This window comes from Oryza brachyantha, chromosome 1 (assembly GCF_000231095.2).
Source record: "Oryza brachyantha chromosome 1, ObraRS2, whole genome shotgun sequence".
NCBI lineage: Eukaryota > Viridiplantae > Streptophyta > Magnoliopsida > Poales > Poaceae > Oryza > Oryza brachyantha.
Genome location: NC_023163.2, coordinates 6116653 through 6137022, shown reverse-complemented (window position 1 = coordinate 6137022; position 20370 = coordinate 6116653). Strand labels below are relative to the sequence as shown.

The 20370-nt window shown below is 37.3% G+C and overlaps 2 protein-coding genes across 3 annotated transcripts; one reads left to right on the top strand and one right to left on the bottom strand.

The window, feature by feature from the left end:
* Nucleotides 1-526: 526 nt before the first annotated feature.
* Nucleotides 527-6162, top strand: LOC102708016 (probable folate-biopterin transporter 4). 2 transcript variants are annotated; one of them, XM_006645636.3, is made up of 7 exons: nt 527-893; nt 2003-2130; nt 3177-3398; nt 3488-3946; nt 4035-4232; nt 4668-4805; nt 5686-6162. In XM_006645636.3, the coding sequence occupies exons 1-7, from the start codon at nt 813-815 to the stop codon at nt 5945-5947; spliced, it is 1488 nt and encodes a 495-aa protein (XP_006645699.1). In that variant the 5' UTR covers nt 527-812; the 3' UTR covers nt 5948-6162. The 2 variants fall into 2 exon arrangements, with proteins under 2 accessions (XP_006645699.1, XP_015690651.1); XM_015835165.2 differs by having other exon boundaries at nt 856-893; nt 2011-2130.
* A 768-nt stretch (nt 6163-6930) lies between these two features.
* On the bottom strand, nt 6931-16532 carry LOC102707732 (kinesin-like protein KIN-14A). Its single transcript, XM_040529135.1, has 20 exons — nt 16463-16532; nt 15475-15761; nt 15139-15394; nt 14839-14921; nt 14689-14742; nt 13054-13125; nt 11910-11972; nt 11537-11618; nt 11186-11281; nt 10942-11112; nt 10757-10863; nt 10480-10658; nt 10184-10348; nt 9841-10091; nt 9497-9660; nt 8913-9212; nt 8519-8823; nt 8242-8420; nt 8018-8107; nt 6931-7363 (listed from the first exon to the last, which is right to left on the bottom strand). Exons 1-20 carry the CDS (start codon nt 16530-16532, stop codon nt 7290-7292), a joined length of 3048 nt encoding a protein of 1015 aa, XP_040385069.1. The 3' UTR covers nt 6931-7289.
* Between the last annotated feature and the right edge of the window lie 3838 nt (nt 16533-20370).

Here is a 20370-nt window from a genome sequence, read left to right as displayed (position 1 = left end):
TAGGTTGTATTTGGTTTGCTACCAAAGAGTGTCTCGTTATGGGTTTGCTAATATCAGTAAAATGAAAACTGGATTAGTTAAATTACATTTGATAGGAAAGTAGGACTAAAACTTCCAAATTTCTAACATTAGGATATGCTCTGTGATTCGTGCTTCGCTGACCCCAGCTACTTCTCTAGCTCTAGCAACCTCGACTAACAACAAGTTTAGATTTTTGGGTATGGCTAGAAAGGAGGTCAGGGTAGGCTGAAGAAGGTGGAGTTTACGAGGCTTAGTCCTACGTCACATCACATATTTAAACGTTAATTAGAAGTATTACTGATAATAAAATTAATTACATAAATAAATACTATTTCATTAAATAATTATTCATTTTATGCTTGTCTAGTAAAATACTCCGTAACATCTAACGTAGTACAGTATATCTCAAACAATACTCCGTAACATCTAACGTAGTACAGTATATCTCAAACATAGATACAGTATACCATTGAACTACCAAGCGCCGACCAACGGCCGATACAGGCAAACGTGGCAAGTCAGCGGATGTGTCCCTGGTCAGCGCCCTTGTCCTGAAGCCGGCGCCTCTCGTCTCCTCCTCCTCATGCCGAGGAGGCGAGGAGAGGAGCACGAGATCTCTCTCTCTCTCTCAACCCTACCCGAGCTCGTCCCTCCGATCCATCCAAACCCTAGATCCTCTGCGAGGGCCAGCTCCAGCTCCCGCTCCCGAGCCGAGGTGCGGCGGGGTGGAGGAGTAGGACGAGGCGGCGTCGTTCTCCCGGGAGGGGATCCGTCCCTCGCCCGTTGCAGCCATGGCGGCGGCCTCCTCAAGGATGGCGGCCGCGTTCGGGGCCCCGTTCCTGTGGCTCGTCTGCCTGATCTACTTCATCCAGGTCCGCTTCCTCTCTCTCTCTCTCTCTCTCTCTCGCTCGGCTCCTACCATTTCGTGCGATTAATCCCAATTTTTCTGGAGAACTGGAGCGTTCTCCGTCGGTTTGGTAGAGTTACGCGGCTTGCTGAGAGTGATGACAGCTGTGCGAAAACCTCACGGTTTAATCGCTTTGCATATGCGAATCCCTGATGCCAGACAGGTTTGAGATCGACGTGTTGTACATCCGTGTTGTTGAGGCCGAACTGGTCGCTATCTGTATAGAGATCGAAGAGTGCTGATGGATTTGGTTAGGATGATTAAATGGTCACCTTTTTTTTTATCTTCATCATCTTTGTAAGGCAATTTTGCTTTTCTTTTGTGTGGTTAAACTGTGGTTTGTGTAGGATGGTATCATGGATTGCAATTGTGTGTTGGGTTGGCCTAACTAATTAATTACGTGATTCACTTTAAAAACTGAAGGACTGATGGCTGCATAAAAAAAATTCTCACCATATTTTCTTTTAAAAATCAAATTTGAGGTAGTTAATTTGTCACCCATTAAGATAATGTCGTATGAGTTGAAGAAGGATTGGATTTTTATCTAGGGCATTACGAATTTAGAGTGATTTCTATGCTTAGTGGCTCATTATGTTATATGTTATGATTTAACTTGTTGTTTGGTACGCACAATTAGAGGGTAAAAGTTTATCTAAAATGGAGACTTGATTTTGATAGGGAATCTCAGATTTGTGAAACTATGGAATGTTAGACAAGTTCAGTTTTGGACTGTATTGTCTTAAAACAGCCTAATGTGATAATTTCACAATAATTGTGAGCATTGGTGGTATGTCATATTTCTTAGCATGTCAAGCAAGGAGATGGGGACCAAAATTTTTTATTTGTAGTGAGAGCTCAAGTGGCATGCTTTGGTGACATGTCAAATATTAGGATGCTTTGTTGTAAATTACCTGTCTCAATCAGAACTCTTCAAGATAACTGGAATTTTTTAATAACTAAATATAAAGAAAACAGTTTTGGTTTACCGAAGCTTATTTTTCACCATTAATTGAAAGTTAACAAAGACTACACCTTTTACCTGATAGATTCTAATATATATTCTGCATTTTTTAGGGTTTCAGGTCTTTTGTCTGGACAGCTGTCTCATACCAAATGAAGGACATGATGAAATTGTCACCATCAACATCACAGTTTTTGGTCTCAGTTGCATATTTCCCTTGGAGCATAAAGCCTGTATATGGGTAATGTTACCTTGTGTTTGTTTCTGCTGTGAACTGAATTTTTAATTATGTTCCCTTGAACCTAATCATCTATTTTGCAGCAGAGAAATATTCCTAATGTACCATTTTCAAACATCATATGCATTGAATGGTTACACTTAGTTTCAGAAATCTTACACGAATTATACTTCTTAGAACAGCAGAGTTCCCCTGACCTCCTACTGTGGCTTATTTATGCTGCAAAGGATTAAGTGTAGTTGCTTACTTGTGTACAATCAAATGGGTGCTCAATATTTCCTAGAACAAGTAACATTTATAACTAGTATTCTTGTATAGCAGGATAGCACATTTGTCAATTTTAAATTTACTGCATTAATACAGATTAAAATGAATAATAACATAGTACGAGTAAACTGATCTTACACAGTTTGGCACTTCAATTTCCCAGCATCCATTCCCTTGTTTTTCGCATGCACGAGCTTTAAAAAGTAATATGAATCCATTTTTCAAGTTTTTTATAGCTAATACTTAATAATCATGTACTAATCTGCCACTCCATTTTACGTGCCAAGAGGAAGGGCTCCCAACCCCTCCAAATGAACGCAGCCTTAGGCTGTTTTGTGTTATATATCAAAATTTTTTGGGAAATTTATTTTACTATAGTAGAAAATTGATTAATATGTTCGCTACATTTGGATACCTGATAGTAAATGTGAAAAGGTAAAAATAAGAAAACATTATTGAAAGCACTCCAACATCAGTGGATATTTGTTCTATTGGATTTATTAGTCTTCCTGATGCATTTATACTCACCTGTTGTTTGCTACATACTTTCTGCGAAGCTGTTCATTAGTGCATCATGTGATTCATGTAGCAGATAGGCATGCGTAACATTAAATTCATAGGTCTAAGAAATTTCTTTTATGTTTGAGCGCACTGCTTCTTAACACTGTCTGCCCATTGCTGTAAAACATCTATATGTGTTGGTGCATAACTAAAATATTTTAGGATTTTACTCTACAAACTCAGATACTTCTTACTTACAAATGCATCATTTGTGCCTGCAGGATTTTGTCAGACTGTATTCCAATCAAGCAGAGGAAGCGTACCCCCTATTTGATCATCTCTAGCTGTCTATCTCTATTCCCATGGATAATCCTTGGTATGTCAGAACCTTTGAGGAGCTCAAGCAATTTTCTTACTGCTTTGCTGATAGTGCAGAACTTGGGATCTGCCATGGCGGATGTTGTTGTAGATGCAATGATTGCAGAAGCAGTTCGATCAGCAGGGTGAATATCTTAGCACAACGTTTGTCACTGTTTAGCGACTATTATTTTATTATAGAATATTCTGACTCAAAACCTGACTTTTTTTTCAGGCCAGAATTTGCTGGTGATCTCCAGTCATTATCTTGGTCATCAATGGCAGTAGGAGGGATTTTTGGGAGCTTATTGGGGGGATATGCGCTATCCAATCTCCCAATACATGTTATATATATTATTTTTTCGGCTCTTCCATTGTTTCAACTAATTTCCTGCATATTCGTTGAGGAATCTCCAAAAGGATTTGAGAGTACAGTAGATAATGCTGCACCTAAGCATGTTGTGGATCAAACTGTTGATACTTCTTCACCTGGAAAAGGCTTGAGTGAATCATATAAATATGAAGGTACTAGAAGGCGGAAAGGAGCTAGGAGAAATAGTAAAAGGAAATCATTGTCCAAACGACCTGAGGACCATGATAAGAACAACAAGTCAATTAATTCAAGGCCATACTTGTCTCTGAAATCAGCATTCTTCAGTTTATGCACAGCATTTAAGCAACCAACTATTTTACGGTAAACAACTATGCTACGATTTCTTTTCCTCTGATGTTTACCCTGTCACTGAAGAGACTTATTGATGTCTTCTTTTTTACCTGTCCAGACCTATGGCATGGTTTTTCTTTTCGAACGTAGCAATTCCAAATATCTCAACAGTCATGTTCTACTATCAAACAGAAGTCCTACACTTGGAGGCATCCTTTCTGGGGACTGCACGTGTGATTGGGTGGTTCAGTCTAATGCTTGGCACATATATCTACAACCGCTATTTTAAGCACAAAAAACTCAGGAATATTCTCATGTAAGTTTTTTTTTCCTAAATGCAAGTTACCATCTGCATCACTGGCACACATAAGGAAGTTGAAATGTTGACAGATATGTGCTTAATGTACTAATGAGAATTGGTACTGGATACTCTGCTAAGTTGGCTGTTGATGATCTCTGCTTCTAGCTTACAACCAAGGACAAATTCCAAAGCTCCCTCTTACTATCTGATATCCTCTTTGTTTGTATTCTCCAATTTTGATATGTTCACCTTAAATAACCCCAAGGATTACCTTGGGAGTGTTTAAGTTGCAATAAACATAAGAAGCAGGATGCCTGCTGGAGTACATCCATTTGTGTGAGGGATATATTACGCCATTGTCAGTTACCTTTTGGTCTGACTTGCCATAATTAGTGTACTTTTGAATTTTTGTATTTCTTACTTTTAACATTTGCTGTTCTTATCTCCCAGGTTTGCACATATTGGTCTTGCCATAATTAGTGTACTGGACATTCTTTTGGTATTACGGTTGCATGTTCACTATGGAGTTGCAGACAAATACATGGTCTTGTGGGGTTCTGCTTTGGCTGATGCAATCAACCAGTTCAAGTATATACTTTCATCTTCATTTTATTAATCATGTAGCTATCACTTAACTGATTACAAACTAATGCATTGTTTTGAGAACCAGTTCTGGATAGGTTTCTGCTATTTCACTTTGTCTCATTGTGCATTGGTTAGGCACTACTCTGAAACTAACTTATTATCAATGGTTTGGGATAATAAATTACATAACCTTAAAAATAATTTTCAACTTAATATTAGTCAAATGGCTGAGGTCATGAACTTCATACGAGTAACTGCGACCTTTCATCATTAATTGTTTTCCATCAGTGCGTTTTATTCCAGATGACAATATTGCTCTTTTTTATCTAGTACCACAAATGGTTAGCAGGGTTCCTAGTGTTCTTCTGAGATCCCCATTTATGGATCTTGTCAATCTATAACATCAAAATATTGATATTTTATTACCGAATCAGCACTACGAAACAAACTCATAAAATTAATCTTTCAATTTAGGGCCTGTGGTACAATCATGGGCATCGGTATAGGTGTTTGGCATTTAATATTTTCATTGTTGTAGATTGAAACCTCAGCTGACATTTTTTTAAAAGTTCATATGATGTTATACCCCTCCTTATATGAAAAATATATACTCTCCCCGTTTCATATTATAAGTCACTTTGCATTTGTCCTAAATCAAAACTCTTTAAGCTTGACCAAGTTTATAGAAAAATATAGCAACATCCGCAGCACCAAATTAGTTTCATAAAATCTACCATTGAATATATTTTTATTGAAACTTATTTGATGTTATGGATGTTAGTACATTTTTATATAAATTTGATCATACTTTTCATATTTTTATAATATGAACTGGAGGGAGTACTAAAATACAATTTCTGACCAGAATCTTCTCATTTGTCAGGATGATGCCGTTCCTTATCCTCTCTGGGCAGCTTTGCCCTCCTGGAATTGAGGGAACATTGTTCGCTCTGTTCATGTCCATCAACAACCTTGGTTCGACTTTAGGTTCATTCTTGGGAGCTGCTCTGGCGTCAGCTTTAAGCATCTCATCAGCACAATTCGACAATCTGGCACTCGGCTTAGTTGTACAGCTAATTGGCACTCTCCTACCAGTTGGATTTTTGTTTCTGATACCAAAGGAAGTTACAGGGCTAACGTCGTAGGAAGAGGGATGCACATACCTGACCATACAATTTTACCGCATTGGTTTCTGCTCCGGAGTACTAATTCTACATTTTCATGCTTACGTAAAGCAAATTAAGTTACTAAGTTAGTCAATTTTGTTGAAAGATGTATACATTAATATGAGCAATTTTACCATCCTTGAGAAGGTACCAGGAGATACTACTGTTTTTTATGTAAAATTTGGTATCTCTTCGTACCTTAGATATTAGAAGATACTAAATTTTATATAGAAAATAGTGATACCTACTTAAGAATATAAAAAATGCTCCATTAATATACTAGAGATAGAGAGGAAAAATACAAATATACAGTAGATGGCTAGCCTTTCCATATGTTGAGCAAAGATTATGTTACCCGTGTAATATACTATGGTTGAAGTGACGATTTTTGTGGAGATAATGACATTTACTGACAATGGAATCTCTTTCGTGCTTTTGTTTTCTCTGCTTTTTGTTGTGTTTCTAAGGGCACATACAAAGATGACTATTAGCTGACTCTCTCAATCACCATGTAAACAAATTTGGTAATGTGAAAGAAAGAGAGGAGAGAAAAGCTATTGTCATGTATGGTAATGGCTTAAAGTTGACTTTTAACATTTATTAAAGAAAACTTTTTGGTATGAGAATGTATAAAAAGGAAACTAGTTTAATAAAAAATATTTTATTGCATTAATGAAGAAATAACATCTGACTCTACCTTTGTACATATCATTATAAAATACACTTTTGTTGCTGATGTAGCTTGAGATAGAGTCCATAATGAGCTCTACCGTTAAACATGCCCTAATAGATAAATCTCCTTTTTTGTGTGTGTTTTACTGTGCCTTGTCTGTTTATTGGCTCATATCACATTGACACTATAATGTGTGGCTTCGGTCACATATACTATTGTTCGAGAGCTCTTGGTATATATACTCTTGAAACCATATATTATTTTTTGTAGCTAAGATTTCACTGCATAAACAGGCATTGCAAAATTCAGAAGTATTTATGACAATTTGAGACAGTGCTGCTCGCAATTAAAACCCATTCAGGGCCGAATCACTTTTATCTATTGCTTTGTGTTAAGAAGTATGCAACGCCTCACAATGCAAGACAAGTAGGCAACCGCTGTTTCCTCTTCCATCTTACAAGGTCCAATTTTTAGAACCTCTTAAAAAGTGCCGGTTGTTACAAAGAATGTAACCGATCTAGATGTACCCTACTCTGATCATACAGGGGAGCTACAGTCACCAGTGGCTAGGAAGAATGTTTCAGCCTTGTCAAAGGCTTGTTCCTCTGCTTGAACCCTGAAGTGTAACTTTCTGGTTTCTCTTCAGACTCACAACCATCTCTTCGCCTTCACTGCTGGATTCACCGGGGGTGGTGTTTTGGCGCCTCTTTTGTCATTGGAACCTGCCAACCAAAGCAATTGCCGTTTCAGCAAGAACTGACAGTCATCACACAAAACTTCATTCGTTTTAAGAGGGCGCAGAAGGATCTAAAGCAAAATAGATCAGACTGGTCTCTTGTTTTACAGAACTTTTTTTCTTCTTGAGAAAGCAGTTCGGAACATATAAAACCCAGTTCAAATCATCCGTTACGAGTTAACAATATTTTCCAGAAGACTCATAGGCTCAAAGGGTAATGGCAGGAATCTGATGGTGATGAAACCTTCGATGTATGGTCATATATCTATCAAGAATCAAGCATTACTATGGCCCTGATTGAGGGAACTTAAGACTCTGATAAATAACTGGTGAGAAGTCAGCTTCTCATAATCTGAAAATTGGATATTTTTTTTAGCTTCTGACTTATATTTCATTTTCTGGTGTCTGTAACTATAGATTCTCAAAAGTTGAGTTTTGTTTGGGAGGCTTTTGACTTATGGAGATTCTATGAAAAGTTACAGCCTCAAAAGCTCCCCTAAATAGAACCCATATCTCATCAGAAAAGGGGCAATGCAAGCAGGTTTAAATGGTAATAGTGGCACAGGAAGTTAAGGATCAGTCAGGAAAAAAAATGGAGAATAGGCCTGGCGAAAAAAGAAAGAAAGAATGAAGGATTCACATTGATATTGTTCAGGCCATCGGACCCAGGAGAATGGCAGTGGCTTGTACTCGCTGGCAGCACATGCACTGATTGGGCTATTTTTAGCACCTTCCATCCAATGACAAGACAATAGAAGTTTAGTTGACTCAAATCTCTACACACGGCAGCCTTTGTCATCATGATTTTAAGGATCTGAACCAGAGAAAATAGAAAATAAGAACTTTCTTGATTCAGAAACTTACCTATGTCTGACTTCCCTCCTAGAGATGATCTACGTGACATGCTCGATGGTGTTGGTGGGAGGCCTGTTAGTGATTGCCTTCTCCTTAACCTTAAATCCGCTGTAATTGCAGATGGGCCATCATAGTTTGCGTTACTAGCAATTTTATCAGGAGTTACTTGTCCTGAATGTTGAACATTCCTGAAACAAATAGCAAAGAAAGATTAACACACAAGAAACATTGTATACCTGTCTGAAAGAAACATACTGAAGTTAAGCATGAATGCCATCAAACGTACCTTCTTTCAGAGCCATGGATCAATTTCCCTATGCTGCTTTGAATGGATTTTCTTAAATGTGATCCTCTCTTCGTTGCATTACTCAAGTTCATTTTCTCCAATTTGGCAGAAGAAGAAGGTTCATTGGTCCGACCAACTTCCAAGTTCAAGTTCCTTGATCTACAAGGTGTTCTCAGGAGAGTATGCAATCCTTGTTTGGACGTAGTATTAGCATCAGGGGGTAATCCACAAAAGGGAACTGTGTCAACTGTAATTATCTTCTCGTTCTCTTCTCTAACAGGGTCTTCAGATAATGTCGCAGACATCTTTTATCACAATTGGTGAAGAAAGGTAACAGGTCAGTTGCTACAGCACTAGACAATATGAAGCTAGTAAGACATAAGAGCAAGAGTACCTGCATTATTGATCCTTGGTGCATGATGTTGTGATTGAAGCCATCAATGCTGCATTCCTTATCACAAATTGTCGCATGATCTCTGTTCAACTTAATCAGTGAAAGAGGGGACTTTGGTCCCCTTCTGTCAGGTATGCTACCTTTGCCAATACCAGTGTTCTCTAGGCTTAACCTACGTGGCCTTGGAGGGGTGCGCTCTGGTACTTGTTTAGCTCTCTCCCTCACCACTGTATTTTCCTTCAATTTAAGTGATGATTTTTCCAGTTCTTTGGTTGCAAGTGTCCTTTTAAGACTGTCTACCTGAAAATAGGTTGCACATTAGATATATTTTCTTATGTATGAAAAACAAATGAAAAAAAAGTCAGATATAAGTATGTGGAAAGTAGAAAATAAATAAACATTAGTTCCACAAAGATATATGCAAAAAAAAGTTAGTAGAAACCAAACTTCACTCAAGCATATCAATCAAAATAATAATTTAGCTGCATTACAATTTCTTAATAGGATGGTCATTATATTATTCATTGTAGCAAACTAGCATTAATGTGCTTAAAGAATGTTTATCTGGCAACAGAAAAGTGTACCTGCTCTTTAAGCTCTCTTATTTCATTACTTTCTTTGTTTGCATGGGCAGTTCCAAGTTCAACGCTAGAAGCCCTTTGAGCAAATTTCAGTGTGCTAAGAGTTTCTAAGTATGAATCTGCCTCTGGACTTATGTGGGCAAACATTAAAGTCTTCGCATTTCCCCCTATTATTGGCAAACAGTTGGTCAGTTATTGCTAGAACTTGTATTATGATGCTAATAAAGTGCCAAACTATTAAGACAAGATATATACTGTCAAGAGGGACGGATCAGTGTGTTGATCAGTTAGTATCCATAGCTAAAACAATCCATGTGAATAACATGTTCAAAGAGATAACCATATACCTAATGAACTTTGTAGCAATTGGGTGAGTTTGCTATTTCTGTAAGGAATGTGAGAATTCTTCTGAGCTAAGGCAGTGATGACATCTCCTAGGCAGGAAAGTGACTTGTTAATGTGCTGAGCCTCCTTCAATCTGTCTCCTGTGGCTTCTGACCTATCAACTCTTTCGCTTCCTGCAAGATCTACTAAATGCAAACTGCTCTGGGTTGCATTTCCAGACATGTCCTTCCCATTAACATGCACAATCAAGATACTGCAAAACAAAAAGGGGATTAAAAGTCAATTGCGACAAATATTAGAAGGACAGAAAACCAAAATGATAATTAGCCAGAAGATAAAAAAAACCTATGGGAACGACTGCTTCTATGGTTCATTGCTGTTGGACTGGAAGCCCTGTTCGTTTCACCCAACAGCATCAAATTGATAACATCTGAGGGAGACTGCACTGGGCAAATCTTTGCATCTGGAAGGTTCAACAGACCATTGCTAGAAGAAGTCCTTATATCTAGCGTAAAATCAATGTCAGGGACTAACAATAACAAATTTTCCACACGGAGTAAAATGCCCTAGTGCACCATAGCAAATTGGACAGTACTGGAAGGAAATTAGCAAACATCAGCACAGAAGGCATAAAAGGATATTTTGTGATTGAAGTGCCTTCACTTAGAAGATCACGAACTTGCTCGTTGTATATTTCAACCATCTGCACATGTATATCATACTTTACATCTTCCCTAGATGTTGATATATTGAAGAGATCGTTCAGTGCCATGTAACTGATTCCCAAATCTTGGGATGACAACCCACCAGATGGACCACACTAATCATTGTATGCACCGTAAAAGAACAATTAGATGTGATCAAATAAGTTGTCAAGCAAATAAGGAGCAACTGTGCAAAATATGGTTTGATTTATACCATTGTATGAGTTTTGCCGGACCCTGTCTGCCCATAAGCAAATATGCATACATTATAGCCATCCATTACAGATCTTATCAAAGATTGTGTCTCCTTATAAACCTCATCTGCAAGAAAAAGCAATATAAAGACAAAAAGGACGAATAATGGCCAATGCATCTATCTATAGTTTAGACCAATGTTACCTTGAGTGGTTGTTGGCCCAAAAATTTTGCTGAACTGGAATATCTTGCGTGTAGTTTGCGATTTCAGTGGATCAAAGACCATTATTGAGCCATCATTTCCAATATGTTCGATTGAAGAAATAGACTCTAAGTTAATAAGTGGTCTAATCCGACAGAATACACGGATATTTCCTGAAAAAAGAGCTCTCAGAAATCATTCCAACAAAAACATTAATGGTCAAAAATGAACTATACCATGTGGTACCTCTCAGCTCTTGAAGCATGTTATACAAGTTTCTGTTTTCTTTCACCGCTTGGTTATAACCAAGAGCTGCTTTGGAAAGCCCTTGTATATTATCACCTGTATGTTTCAGTTGCATCGTTATACCACACCATAATTGTCAGGGGTAATTTTATCATCCCTGAAAAAGTACCTTTAGGTACCAAAATTTTGAGTCTAAAGGTATAAAGTAACTGGAGGTATCAAAATTAACATTAGAAATTATGGTACCTACCGGTACCTTTTCAAGGATGGTGAAATTACTCTATTGTCATATGTCGTTTACTTGGAACACCTAATAATAGTAATTGTTAAGACTAAGCTCAAGCGTTGTACCTAATTTAATTATATCATCTTGAAACTGGGTCTTCAAAGACTTAAAGTCAACTTTAACCTCTTGAAACATTGTCTTCAGATTCTGCAAAACAAACCATTTCTTTTTGATTAAATACCAAGAAAAACACATTTAAACCAAGTAAACTACAAAGAGGAAATTAGAACATTAAGTACCAATATAAAACACCAAAATGGACCTTATATGGTAATTAAGGATTTAAGAAACACAGGCTATAAAATTCATAATGTAACTGGTAATAATTTATATAAACAAAAAAAGATAAACAATGAATTAGAATAAAAAGAACTCAAATGGATGATGATAATAACTATTAAATTTAAATGTAATACTCATAGAAGCATGATATCTCACCAAAAGTTCAGATTCCTGTGTTTGCAAGAGACGCCGTCTATTTTCGACATGTGAACTTGAAATCTACAAGGCACAATGGAATAATGTGTCATAATGATGTATAGATTGACTACTTGAATGCTCACGTGTGCTTGTAAAGACTGAACACGCAAACTCAGAGAAAAAATTGTTTTCTATTATACATCAATGTTTTAAAATAGCTTCCAGATTTTAAAATGAGATTATTTTTACAACTTCCCTACATTTACAGATCAATACAACTAAATGCTTAATGCAAAAATGCCAACATAACTGCAAACTATTAAGTGTCCATGTGATATCAGTTATGGGTGATTTTTTTAAAAAATGTGTTTTAGAAAGATCATCATCATATTTGCAAATTGTCTAAATCTGATTTTTGCTAAAAAGAATAATTACCGCACCACAAGCCTTATGAATGAAAGGCCTATCACCCCACAACCAATTTTTAGGCCTTCTCAGTTGTATTTGAGCAGAAAAATGCCCTTGTCAGTTTAACAAGAAATTGAGGAACTCTTGACACAAGGATTTGAATAGCAGAAAAAGGACTTATTCAACAGAAAGGTGCCATGAAAAATAGTAGTCCCTCTTCTAATAAAGTATATTTCAAGGCAAATCTACATGTATGATTTACGTGCATCCAATCTAAATGATTAAAAAGATATGTTAATTCAAAATTTTAAAGTTTCACCACAGACATGCCCAAGACAACATGTTTACATGTCCATAAGAATTATTATGTCTACTTGTAAATTTTTTACTCCCTTCATCCCGAAATAAGTTCTATTATTTTGAGATAGGGGAAGTAGAATCTAGAGATTTAACATCTATAAACAGGGTATGAATTATTCCAATCTTGGATTTCTTTAGTACTGGAATTTATTATGCATCTCACTTGTGTGGTGTGCTAGTATGCCTAAAATAGCATGTGAATAAAATGCAAAACAACTAATATATTTTTACCACAATGACAAAAGAAGAAACTACTTCAAGCTAAGAGCATGCATCACTGCTTAAATATGAAATGTTGCTCTTTGATTGAAGCTGCTAAAAGTTAAATGGATGCCATTTACTACCAAATGCAAAGGCACGTCGCAGTTTTCAATTAATGAATGTAAAATAGTACCTCAATGGGCAGACTTGATCCAATTTTAATTGTAGCACCTTCTGGAGAGAAGAGTTGAAGAAGTGGTTCAAACTGCAACAAAAATAACCATTTCTGCTGTAGTTAACCTTAATGAAACATAAGTCAAGTTCAGAAAGTACTTATATACAATGGTGAGCAGATGAATAAACTAACTACCACCTAAAAGGTCATAATTCATTGTGCAAAATACACAAATTTAGCAACATAAACAAGAAAAAAACTGGTAAAACCACTTTGCAAAAATCAGAATACCAAATGTAACAGATCAGACATGTTAATTTCAGCTTTTTACCGTATGTTACCATTAGTAAAACCAGACACAGTATTTTAGTGCTTCATTTGATTTTCATTCCATGGAACTAAATTATGAACAATACCGACAAACTAAAACATTCATCTTTACACAGCCCAGCAATAAAAAAAGTCCCATCTTCCAAAAAGTATTGGGTGTATCTTATCTTGCATATTGAACAAAAGAACAAGGTGACCCCTAGTTATTATATCTGAAGGGTATATTGAATTCATGTACGTATATAATACAAAGTAAACTGGATATCTGTTAGTGGTATAGACAAACTTATTTTGCACTGAAATATGAAATATGCCCTATACAATTATATTTCTTCAGAAGATTATTATAAGCAATACATGCTTTTTTTGACAGGAGTATTTCTAGTTCTATGTTCTGCAAAGAAAGTACTTAAGTACTTGCAACAGCTCTTCAGATATCAAGATGTGATTAGAGATCTAGACAAGTTCTGATCAAAATATGCAATATAGCTGATCATCTGTGGATGGCAAAGTTAGACATCACATAATGCTGACACTGTACAATAATTGAAAAGGAATACAAGATGCATGGAAACAAATGGGATGGAACAAATTTAGTTGAGATGATGATTAGAGAATAGAAAAATATTTGGTACAACAACCATCTGAATAGACATGGATTTATGATTTACGAGAAGTGTCAAAAGCTCTGTAGCGAATAATAGCACTTGAACTAATAGTGGTAGGACCACAGCTGCAAATGGCAAAAATCATTTGACCAATTGTTTAGCCTGCATATAGTACTACCACCGGTCAAATTAACTTGACACTATGTTCCAGTGTCAAATAAACGTGACTGGATGGAGTAATAAGCACTAGAAAGATGCGTTTATAGTTTTCTATTTGCAGCAGAAAGTACTCAAATTAATACCAAAAATTGCCTGAAGATGCCTCAAAAGAGTACCATGGTCATAGTTGGTACTTCAACTCTCATGAATTGCAGGTCGAAACTAATGTTGTTTGCAAAGGTGCTGTGATAATGATATATTACTATACTTTAGGTAACAAGTGACACCAGACTTTGCCCTTGCAATTATTGTGTAACATGATCTTTCTTTTTTTTGTGAGGATAGCAATAGCTTGTATGTCTCAATTCTCGTATGATATCAGCCTACCAATATCCATGTTTCATAGGTCAATTCACTTGATTCATATGATAGGGGAATAAATGTTGGTAACAGGATAACCCACAGGTTGAAAATAGTCTAATTAAACAAAATTAAATGAAAACTATGGATGAATAGCGTTGCTGACATAAAAAAAATAGATAAAATTGCAGTTTACCTGTTCCTTTTCCAGCTGACGTGATAAAATAGTTCCAACTAGCTTTAATGGATCCTAGAATAATAATGAAAACTTTTCAGAAACATGGATCATGATTTAAACAGTACAATATATGTAACTGGAATTCTCATATATTTTTTGCTTACTAACCTTTTTCAGAGAGTGATTATCCAAATTTTCCTTACAACTTATTATGCAATCCAAAATAACCTTCTGAAGTCTTTCCATTGCCTCTGCAAATGCACAGTGTATAGCTGGTTACATTGTTCATGATGTTGTATATATTTACCAAGCCAAAGAAAACAAGTTAATGTGTACATATAACAAAAACAGTGTCAAATTGATAGCTCAACTAAAAGGGTCCAAATGAGGTGACATGAGCGATTTATCAGGCAGCAAAAGTTAATACATAAAGTGCATCATGTGTCTCAAGAAAACTGCAGCACAAACCTTCGATGTTACGACCCACATTTTGATCTGATTGTCTCTCGGTGTTAGTTTCTGTCAAATCTAGACGTTTTTGGGTGGAAGAGGTTCCGGAACAAACATATTCAGACTGAGCATGACTGGCAGAACGTGCTGCAAGAGGTGATTTCAGGTGCTTGAGGGGCCCATTACTTCCTCCCCTTTGCTTCCACTCATGGTAAGACTTCAAGGAAATGACACAATCGACAACCTTGCCCACAGACCCAGCATCAATATTTTCCTGCAGAAGAAACCCAATTTTCAGGTTGACTAGACATCCCACCATCAGGATTGACTAGCTAAGCATAGTAAAGCAGCAACCTTTTCCAAATCAGAGGCCTCAAAGCTTGGAAGCTTCAGCTCTTGAACAGCAACCAAGAAGTTCCTGATGTTCTCAAAATACTGGAAAGCCGTCGATGGCTGGCTATCAAAAGAGGCATTAGCCACGACCTTGGGCACAGAGCCTGGTTGTATTTTGTTGATTGCCTTGCATAGAACAATGCCATTCCTTACAGCAGCGACAAATTCTTGCTCCGATGGGCACCGGGAGAGGCCGAAGGGCCCTATCAAGCTTTCAAGCCAGGCTGCAGCCTGGTGCCGTCTTAAGGCTTGCAGAAAGAAAAGAAAGAAACTACAATCAGCCAATGAATTTGACAAAAAGCAAAACCAGCCAGCTTTAGAATCATCAGAGAAACTTTTGAAGGCAAGGATGGCGTCCATGCGTTAGAATTAGCAAGCTATCTACATAAGAAAATGGTAAAAAAAAAAGTATCTAGCAAAGCATTCTTTTTGCATACACGTTGTTAATAGAAATTTATGCACTGCACAGGTTATTGGAATTGAATTTGCACAATGTAGCAGCTACAGGTTGGAGAACCACTAAAAACTAATAGCTCTATAAACACATATCTTGCGGAAACCACCGTTCAGGCAGAACAACTAGATCTTATAACAGCAAAGACTATCGCAATCTAATCAAATAGTAGAAGCAAAATCAATGCATCAGATCGCGCACTTGTTAGTAAGATTCTGGGTCTCCACAGACCCGCCCAAAAAGGATCACGAAATGGAACCGGGCGCGCGATTCTCACGAGTACTCCACCTAGGTTGGCAGAAATGCATTCCCCCCCAAGAGCTGCCGCACAAACCTGTCTAAAACTCTAAACCCCAAACGGAGCAGCAACCCTCAAGCAAGCAAAAACCATGGAACCCTCGACGACAAACTCTACGAGAGCGATCAACCGATCGAAGAACACTCCCCCCCCCCCCCGGGGGGCTTCGATCGCTCCCCAGAGGAAAAGAGATCTACCAGCCTCCTCCGCCTTCCGCGACGCGAGGCGGCCGTCGCGGAACGACACCCTCCGCGGCTCCGCCGCCATGCCCCCTCCCCACCTCCGGCCGACCCCCTCCCGCGAGCCGCCGCCGCGCCCACGAGACGCCTGGGCTCTGGAAGCTTCGATTCGAAGAGAGGGAAGCGAGACGGGGAGGAGAAGGACTCGTTTGAATTCGAAATGTGGGGCGGGGGTGGTGGGGGCCCGATTGGATCCTCTCGCTTGCCTCGCCTGATGTGAGTCCATGACATGTGGGTCCTCCGTTACGCGGGCCCACGTGTCGGTGACCCAAATCCAGAGGGAATTAGGTCTGAACTGGTTCCGGTGGGGCCCGGCGGTGAAAGCTGTCCGATATCTCGACACGGATCGGACGGACACCGTTCGCTCCGCGGGTGATCGGGCTCGGGCCGTGCGCGCGCGCGGCGCCGACACTCCTCTCTAGGTGGGAGGCACGAGGGCGGAGGCAGAGGCTTACATGTGGGGCCGCGGGTGGTGGGGTCCGTTTGTCATGGGCTGTTGTGTCGAACGGGCCGACAAGGCGACACGGTCAGGTGCTCCGTCGCGGCCTCGCGGGTGCATAGGCAACAGCTTTCCACACCGACCGTCGGCCGACGAGAGACGGCAGCTCGGCACCGAGTGAACACTGTGGCTGACATCGGTCTGTGCCTCGGTGTCTAGGGCGACGGGTAAATTTATTATTCTATACTCATATCCACTAGTAAAATTTTGTACCATTAAAATACTCATACCCGTCATGGGTAAGAAAATTTTCCCATACCCATACCCGCTTGGGTAAAACTTACCCGTCAGGTTACCCATATACCCGCAAAAGTTCAAAACAATCTAAATATCACGGTTTCCATATAGTATATGCATAGACACTATATACTTAGGACATCACACATCCATATAGTGTAGTGAAAAATATATGAATAGTTTAAATACATATGATTTTGGTTAATTAGGCTAGGCTAATATGATATTAGGCCATGACATGTATTTAAACTTGTGGGTATTTATTACCCATGGGTAAACAGGTATGTGGATCATAAGAACATTTCCATATCCGCGTACCCATCGGGTGAAAGTATTTGTCCAATTACTTATCCACGGGTAATATATTTAGCTCATACCCATACCCTAATGAAGTAAATACCCATCGGGTCTCGGGTCGTGGGTCCCCGTTGCCATCTCTATCGGTGCCTTTGCTTTGTACTACCTCCTCTATTTTATAACATTTTTATTATCATTCGTCTTATTTAAAAATTTAGTATAAATATAAAAAAAATACAAGACGTGCTTAAGGTTCTTTTGATAATAAAGTAAGCCACAAACAAAATAAATGATATTTTCATGATTTTTTAAATAAGATAAATGGTTAAACATTACAACTAAAAAGTTAAACATCTTACATTATAAAAGCGAGGAGTATTTTTTATTCTTAATTTTCTGAGACAATTTATTTTTTGATACTCTGTGTTCTTTTTATTCGATAGTTATTTAATTATATAAATCATAAAATTAACTATAATAAAATTAAAAAACTAATATACAAAAATAAAATAATTAATTTCTAAAAAATACTCCATTCATTCCATAATATAAAGCATAACACCACTAACCAAAATACAAGAAAGAGTTATCACTACCTTCTCGTTTAGATTATCTAGGTGCATGTACATATGCATGTAACGTGGTTGGATGTTTTGACGATGAAAAATATGCTAGTTAATACATACTTGTATGCACGTCTTATATTATGAAGCAAAGAAAAAGTTATTGTGAATTATATTATGGAATGGAGGGAGTATCGATTAGAGCAAGGCTAATAATATAGCCAACAAAATGGCTATAAGACTTCTTATAGTTTTCTCTTAGCCCACTTATATAGTAGTTAGCTCTTCATCATTAATACAAGACCCACATGTCACTCTCATATAGTTTCTTGGTTCTTGTGTCTAAGCTGGCTATAAGATTACAGCTCGCTTACACTTTCTCTCATCCCATCTTCCATCCACATAAGCATTTAGTCAGCTTATAGTCTTCTATTATACTTGCTATAGTAGTTCAGAAAGCATGCGCAACAGCCGAGGAATAATTTAGGAGCAAAAGGCAGTCTTATTAATATTGACTTGTGTTACCTTGGGCCAACTGTCTAGCACTTGAATTCAAATGTGCCAAGCGAGAAGAGAGACTGATTCATGGTTGTTGTTTTGTTTATACTTACTATTAGGCCAATCTTAATGAGAGTTTTATAGGCAATAAATAAAATGTCATGTAGATATTTTTGATGATGTGATAAAATATTAATGAAGAAAGAGATGAAATGAGTTTCATGGAGATGAAATCTTATAAGCACTGTTATCTAGATAGTTTGTGTCTTGCATGTAACCTAGGAAACAACAATTGATGAAACTATGCATTGAGAGTGGGGTGTTTTATTTTAGTTTCAAACTTTTTAGATGACATGTCACTCTAGGTAATAGTGTCCATAAAACTTACATTGAGAATGACCTTACTTCCTTAGTTTCTGAACAGTTGTCACCAACCATTATTCATATTTAAACTTTTATTATTTGTCTTCTTTTGCAAAAATTTACTAAATACATAAATAAATTCGTGTCGTCGAAGTATATTGCATACTTAAACATAAATATTAAGCTTTTGTTTATTGTAATCTAATTATTTTAAGTTATCAGTGGTCAAAGTTACAACAGTAGAGGTCAACGGTGACAACTAGGAAGGAGTAAAAACAACTTATTAACAACCAAAAAATGATTTATGGTTAAAGCGTTTGTATTCATACACTAACGATCTAAAATCAAATATTGTAAAATAAACTATAATAAAAAAATTAAAATCATCTAAAAATAAATTTTAAATTTCGCTTATGCTTACAAGCTATCGCCGAAATTTCACTCCTATCGATTTCGCATAGCACTGTGAAAGCTTGTTCGTCATTTATTTTAAGTTGTTAGGGAAACCATACGTTGTGTCTAATTAAGAGTAAGGCAGGAGTGGGCATTCGACTATTTCGTTTAATTAGGTCTTGGTATTCGATCTTCAGCTAAATTTTAGTCATTAGAAACTCAGGACCGGTCAGTCTTAAGAAAAAAATAAGGACCAAACCATAGTGACGATAAGAACATTGGATAATATAATTTTGGGTGTCCATAATGGTTCCTATCTATTTTTAGAGTAGTTGTGATGTATATCAATTGCTTTTGATGAAAATGTGACTACTGGGAATTACATGGACATGAGTATGTATCGAGTATCATTTAGATAGTTGGAGAAAACTGTTTGGATCGAGTTGTTGGGGTATGCATCTTAGTCTCCACCTTGAGTGGTGGACATGTGTCGGGGTGGACTAACAAGTTATTCTCATAATCATCTCCATTATACTTTTTCGGACATTTCAATTGTTATATCGAATAATATCAATCATCGTCATTACAACCTAGGGTGGCAAGTGATGATAGTGCGTGGATCTTACTTGCATGAGCCTATGTGGTGATCATGAGGGATATTGGACAATATAACTCTAGGTGTTCACGTGAACAATTCAGTCTTAGTCTCGCTCATGACCAAAAGTCAGCAACAATTCCTTATATGCAAAAAAAAATCATTTTAATACAAAAGTCCAAAAAAAAATTATAAGTACGTCGAGTGAAGACTCTTATTTGGTTATACTTTTAGGAGTAGAATATAAAAATTAGAGGTTAATCGTATTGTAACTTAGTGTATTGTATGCCGTATTTTGAATATGTCTTAATTCAGTCTTTTTAATTAACCGAGAAGACTAACCGAGTTGGTTGAACAAAACTGGATAACTCGAAATAAATTGTTTATCGAATTCCTTTATCTCGTTTTTTTTCGATTCGGT

What these genes read in the sequence shown, in the direction of transcription:
- LOC102708016 (XM_006645636.3), top strand. Translation starts at nt 813, where the DNA reads ATGGCGGCGGCCTCCTCAAGGATGGCGGCCGCGTTCGGGGCCCCGTTC. An exon ending in AAGCAACCAACTATTTTACG is followed by an intron (nt 3,947 to 4,034) that starts GTAAACAACTAT and finishes TTACCTGTCCAG; the next exon opens with ACCTATGGCATGGTTTTTCT. An exon ending in GATGCAATCAACCAGTTCAA is followed by an intron (nt 4,806 to 5,685) that starts GTATATACTTTC and finishes CTCATTTGTCAG; the next exon opens with GATGATGCCGTTCCTTATCC.
- LOC102707732 (XM_040529135.1), bottom strand. Translation starts at nt 16,532, where the DNA reads ATGGCGGCGGAGCCGCGGAGGGTGTCGTTCCGCGACGGCCGCCTCGCG. An exon ending in AGGCCTCTGATTTGGAAAAG is followed by an intron (nt 15,395 to 15,474) that starts GTTGCTGCTTTA and finishes TTTCTTCTGCAG; the next exon opens with GAAAATATTGATGCTGGGTC. An exon ending in TAAGAGAGCTTAAAGAGCAG is followed by an intron (nt 9,213 to 9,496) that starts GTACACTTTTCT and finishes ACCTATTTTCAG; the next exon opens with GTAGACAGTCTTAAAAGGAC.